The following is a 6,187-nucleotide window of genomic DNA, read 5'->3' on the forward strand; positions in this document are numbered from 1 at the left end:
AGATTAGCATTTCCTAAAGGGTTATCCTGGACACATCTGTCTGAAGTTATAGAGAAAAATATTTTTGTGGTCATATAGTTTGGCAAATGCCATATGAAACATAGTCTATGTGTTTTTTTCCAACAGGAGTTCTTAAGCTTTTAATGTGCATTATACGTATAAAAGGAGAGGAACACAGCATGTAGCATGTTCCACATCAATGTGAACTTCATTCCAAGAAGTCCCTCAAGGAGTTACATGGCTGGGGAACAATTTTTGGGGAACCTTGAATTAGGGAATCCACAGAGTACATCAGCCGATCTTCACTCACCACCTCCTCTGAACCTAGGACTGGGTAGCATTCACTGGCCAAGCTCATGATGCCTCTTGAAAAAACATGAGGAAATCTACAATGCAAAATATCTCAAGAATAGACAAAGGCCAACCAGGAGCAGTGGCACAGGCCTGTAATTCAGTGACTCAAGAGACTGAGGCAAGAGGATCAAAAGTTCAAGGCCAGCTTGGGCAACTTAGTGAGACCCTGTCTCAAAATAAAAAATAAAAAGGGCTGGGGATGTAGCTTAATTCAGTTCAAGTGCTAAAAAATTAATGATCTGGAAGAGATCATTAATCACTTCCCTACTCAGCCTTCTGAGGCCTGAAGCTCCTTGAATAACATTTGAAAAACAGAGTTCCCATACTTTGGACAGTGATGGTCACAGATTTTGATGAGTAGGGCGTCCTCCCTATACTTCCTCTGCAGTAGTAATCACCACTGTGACTGCGGTTTGCTGACGGGATGGAGAAGTTGACATTGAAATGGGAAAACTGCTTGGAATTTCCATTATGGTAGAATGTGATCTTGTTCAGAGGGTTGTTCTTCCAGCTGTGGCACCTCAAAACAATGGTGTCCCCCTCCTGGAACACCAGTTGAGAGGTCTGGAGCAGCAGCCAGTCTGAAAAACAAACATGGGAAGAAAAAGTTCTAAGTATACCTTAGCAGCCTCACCCTCAGGGCTTTATTACTCATAGAATTTGAAAGAATTCCAGATGGAGGGAATTGGAGATGTTTCATGGCAGATGTAAGCATTCTCATATAGGAAAAATATGGTGTCATGTCTATGGGACCTCTAAAGGATAGAAGTTTTCAGAAGTTCTGAAGATGAAGAGCAGATATTAAAAACAATTTTGAGGGCTGGGGTTGTGGGTCAGTGATAGAGTGCTCGCCTAGTACATGTGAGGCCCTGTGTTTGATTCTTAGCACAGCATATAAATAAATAAAATAAAGGTCAATTGACCAAAAAAAAAAAAAAGGAAAAAAACAACAACACAATTTTGTGCACTTTAAAACACTATGTTTGTGTAGGGAAATGAATGTACTTTATTAACTGTAGCAGTTAACTGAATAGAACCTCAAACCTTCAATTTATTATGGATAAATTTGTGGTCTAGGAATTACTAACTTCATGGTAACTTTTGAACTTTTTTTTGTTTCTGGAAGTGAGGTAGGCATCAATTAGCTGTATTAGTAATGAAATAGAGCTTTAATAATGCCAGCCACTCTGTCTTAGTCCATTCAGCCTTCCCTTACAAAATACCATAAACCAGAGTATAAACAACATGAATTTTTTTCTTACAGTCTAGAGCCTGGAAAGTTCAAGATCAAGGTGCTAGCAGCTGATATGTCTGGTGAAGGTTGTTTTCTGTTTGTAGAATTGAGTCTTATTGACACATCCTCACATGGAGGAAGAGGCCTCAAAGCTCCTATGAGCCTCTTTTATAAGGGCACTACTCTCATTCATGAGGGCTCCACTCTCCTGACCTAATCACCTCCCCAAAGGCCTCACCTCCTGTTATAATCACTGTGGGGTTTACAGGATTTCAACATATAAATCTTGGGAGAAATAAACATGCAAGAGTATAGAACACTCTTAGTATAATCTTACATCCACTAAGAAATGAAGAGGTATGAATTTTTGCATTCACTGTTCCATTGTGGCTCTGAACAAAAGGGGCACTAAAGAAAGCTTTGGAACTTACAATAACTTTTCCCTCCTTGTTTACAAACATCCTCACTCATTGATGGCAGAGTGATCAGATTCCAAAAATTCAGCCACTTCAGAGGACAAGTCTATAAAGGATGTTTTAATAGAGCAATTTTTCTTATAGAAAGAAATATCACATAATAAGAAATATTGTATCTTATTTAAATGAAAATTCACCTAAGAAAATAATATTCTGTATATTGAAAGGCAAGATACTGTCATTGAGACATCAAGAAACAGAAATCTAAAGTCAGGATTCTGTTCTTATTGCTGTTGTTAACTGCTGAAATTTTGGGTCTCATCAGCTTAAGTTTTTTGCACAACAGAGGGAAGGGACTAGGTGGTTTGTCCTTATCAAACCTTTGGATCTTACTAAGAATAACCAATAAAATAAAATTTAAAAAAGAAGAAAAATCAAACCTTTGTATCTAAGTTTTTGTTATCTGTAATTTTACATTTTCAAAGGAAGAGTCAGAAAGTAGTACTATTGACTGTTTCTGGAAAGATGAGGTACAAAGAGAGAAGATGGATAGCTGTGATGTCTTTGGGCAGGATTTTTAGGTTAATTCACTGTTTCCCTTTCACTAGAATACCATCAACAGAAAATGACTCTGACTAGTATAGGGGTCTCAAAGGTTCATAAAAAAATTGTCTTCTTAGCTAAGCATAGTGTCACAGACCTGTAATCTCCGCTACTTGGTTGGCTGAGGCAGAGGATCACAAGTTTGAGCCTAGCCTGGGCAAATTAGCCAGACCCAGTCTGGGGATGTAGCTAGGTGATGGAGTGAGCACACACACACACACACACATACTCACAAGCCTTCCTGGTATTAAATAAGAAAATCTAAAGCACTGGGATGCTTACATATGGCCATGTTCAGGGTTTATGCACCAAGGTGCAGTTGAAGTAAACTGCAAGGTAGGTATACTCATATTTCCAGAAATTGGAGGGGTAGAAGTAGTATTTAGGAGAATTTTCTGTATAGTATATTAAATTGAAAACTGTCAGATAGTTACATATATCTAAATAAGACTCCTTTAGTTAAAACCATCTCACGACATACACAAATGGAATGTTATTCTACCATAAAAAGAATAAAATCCTGTCATTTGCAACAATATAGATGGACATTATGTTAAGTGAGATAAGCCAAGCACAGAAAGACAAGCACAGTGTGATCTCACCCATATGTGGGGATGGGGAGAGTTGATCTCATAATAGTTAAGAATAAACTGGTCATTACCCAAGCCTGGAAATAATAGGAGGGAAGGAGGGATAGGGAGAGGTTGACCAACAGGTACTTAATAAGAAATTTTGGCATGCTATTGCACAGTAGGATGTCCATAGGTAATAATAATATACTATATATATTTCAAAAAGCTAGAAGAAAGGATTTGGAATGTTTTCACATTAATACATAAGAAGATAAACTGTTTAATCTGATTTAAACATTACATGATATGTATCTACATCAAAACATCACATGGCAACCCATAAATATATAAAATTTTTTATATTGATGTATCAGTTAAAAATTTAAATTAAAAAAATTATCTCACAGATTCTCATCTAATTCAGAAATAAAAAAGTCATTGCAACACTCTATCAGCCTCTACAGGGTCTGCCCTTTCTCTCCCCCTCACCTCTGGCCTCATTTTCCAAATTGGATTCTTCCCCTAGGGGGTCCAGCCTCTTGCCTCCTACAATTCTAGCAGAAAGAGCTCCTCACAGTTGTCAGGCCAGATCCCAGATTAGGGCCTTTGCAGGTCTATTGCCTCCAACCTCCATGCTTCCCCATACTGCTAGCAGAGTAGGGTGGTTTTACAGAATAGGAACTTCCTTTTGTTTCTTTCATACTCAGTCATTTGTCCATGGCCTCTTGCTCAATCAGAATGGAAGCAAAAATAGCCATTCCTAAACACTGAAGAGTTTGGTAATTTCCAGCTCCATCACACATATTAAGCAAAAAGGTGGAGGAAATGAGTGGGCAAAACCTACTTCAGGCAACTCACAGTAATGCTTTGCAGTAAACAGGTCACCTTCCCTTTCCTACAAACCTCTGAAAAATTAAATTTCATCCCTCCTTGTCCTCCCAGCACTTTCCTGGACTTTTTTCTACTGACCAGAAAACACGTCCAGATGCACTGGGTCGCTGAGGCTGGTCTGGTCCATTTGACACCGGTACTCCCCATTGTTATTGTTCTTGGCCTTAAAGTTGTAGCTGGGCTGAGTCTGGCCTGGGATGGGGCTCCCATTGTGGAACCACTGAGTAGAGTGGTTCTCAGGATTTCGGGTCCCTTGACATTTCAGTGTCACATTGTCTTCCTGTAGCACCTGGATCCATGGGGGCTCAAGTTTCACCACAGCCTTTGGGAAATCTGCTAAGGGATGAAATACAGAAAAGGATGTAAATAAATAGCTTTGGAGGGAGTTTGGTTTCAAAGGAGCTCTCAGAGGAGGTCAGGGGCCACAGAGTACTATTGCAGACCCACTTAAAAATCTATATACCAACAGCAGGCTCATTCCCTTGGGTCTTTGGAGAATCCACTGGGAATCTGGCAAAGAATCAAGTCCCAGGCCCTACTGAGATGAGGGAGCTGAACTCAAGCCTGATTCTTAGTGAAGCAAAGTAAGCAAAGCGTCTCATTATGACAAATGCTACCCAAACAAGAAAGCAGAGCAAACTCACCAGTTTGCCTGTCCGCAGAAGCTGTAAAAGAGAAGAGATCAAAGTCAAACAGCAGCAGACAATAAGAACAAACTCATTTGTGTGTATAAGGAGAAGGGCGGAGGGAGGTGATTTGGAGCTCCTTTCCCAAGGACCCATCTCAAGAGCCTAATTCCAATTAATATTCTATAAAATACTAATTTCTCATGCCCTCCTTGTTTCATCCTGTATATTTAGTGTGGTACAAAATTAGCATGTATGTTTGGTAACTTCTTAGGGTCTGTGAAAATACCTCTGAATTCTGACTTTATGACCCACCAAACAGTAAGAATTCATGGTCCTCAGATGAGGGAGTGGTGGCTCAGTGTTATAGCGCTTGCTTAATATTCATGAGACCCTGGGTTCCATCCCCTACCCAGCAAAAATAAATAAATAAATTTAATTTCAAAAAGAAAGGAGGAATTCAGAGTCCTCTCTTTCCTTTCAGACTATCCCCAATTTCTAGGCCCCACGCCTACTCCTAACAACCCCGGTCCCTAGAGTTCAGGTAGTAGGAATAGCTGAAATTATCCTATTTCAGAATGACCCCCACTCACCCAACAACAGCAAAATTGTCAGTGGTTGAAGCAGCCATCTGCTTCCAGGATCTAGGTTCTGAAACATGTAGGTCTCCAAAGTCATCTTGAGCTGGGCCAGAGTACAGTGGGGAGATTAACTTAGAAAAGAGGAAGGAAATTGTTTCATTTTTTTGTGCAGCTGTCCTCAGTCAGCAGATTGTATTTCTGCCAACTAATGAGGAACAAATTAAGCTAGAAGTGAGTTTGCTTTCCAGAGAAATCTATCATATATCCCCTGGTATCTTTATGAAAGCTCTGGGTTGTTGTTTGCTTGTGAGGAAACTGATGGGGGAAATACCAGAAGCAGAGTTGGGAATGGAACCCACATCCTGGGTCAGTTCAGTGTTATTTCCACTCCAAGTACAGAAAATTCCAAGGGAACTTTGGGACAAGAAAAAAGAGACCCATCTTAAATCTAACACCAAAGAATCAACATTAAATTAAAAAATAGGGTAGTTATCTGCAATCCAAGAATTATCTAAATATTCCACAGACAAGACATATCCCTGACCTTCATATATACAAGACACCTTTTAAATGCAAGAAATAAATTTAGTAAGAAGGCCATAAAACAATTTCCAACATTAGGAAGATACTTTTTTTGTCTGTCTCTCTCTCTCTCTCTCTCTCTCTCTCTCTCTCTCTCTCTCTCTATATATATATATATATATATATATATACATACATACATACACACTCACTCTCTACATTCTTCTGACACTAAATATATGATTTTCCCCCAAGCCTAGCAATTCTCCAAAACCAGATGGAATTCTAAAACAATTTCCTGGGGTTAACATAAGATCCCACAGGTTGAGTTCTGAGTACCATGAAATTGCCTGAGCTTCAGATACCATTGGCAAGTCCAGGCCTCCTG

General features: G+C 39.4%; 1 protein-coding gene across 3 annotated transcripts in view; it reads right to left on the reverse strand.

The window, feature by feature from the left end:
• Fcgr2a (Fc gamma receptor IIa) overlaps positions 1-5,383 on the reverse strand; it is a 6,746-nt gene extending 1,363 nt beyond the window's left edge. Inside the window, exons 1-4 of one of the 3 annotated variants that reach the window (XM_026381459.2) lie at positions 5,290-5,383; positions 4,715-4,735; positions 4,149-4,403; positions 681-935 (exon numbers count right to left, since the gene is read on the reverse strand). In XM_026381459.2, coding sequence (XP_026237244.1) covers positions 681-935; positions 4,149-4,403; positions 4,715-4,735; positions 5,290-5,374 — 616 coding nt within the window. In that variant the 5' untranslated portion in view covers positions 5,375-5,383. Of the gene's footprint in view, positions 1-680; positions 936-4,148; positions 4,407-4,517; positions 4,579-4,714; positions 4,736-5,289 lie in introns of those variants that run through there. The other 2 variants (XM_026381458.2, XM_026381461.2) reach the window with 2 other exon arrangements.
• Between the last annotated feature and the right edge of the window lie 804 nt (positions 5,384-6,187).

Source organism: Urocitellus parryii, chromosome 11, assembly GCF_045843805.1.
Source record: "Urocitellus parryii isolate mUroPar1 chromosome 11, mUroPar1.hap1, whole genome shotgun sequence".
In the NCBI taxonomy this organism is placed as follows: domain Eukaryota; kingdom Metazoa; phylum Chordata; class Mammalia; order Rodentia; family Sciuridae; genus Urocitellus; species Urocitellus parryii.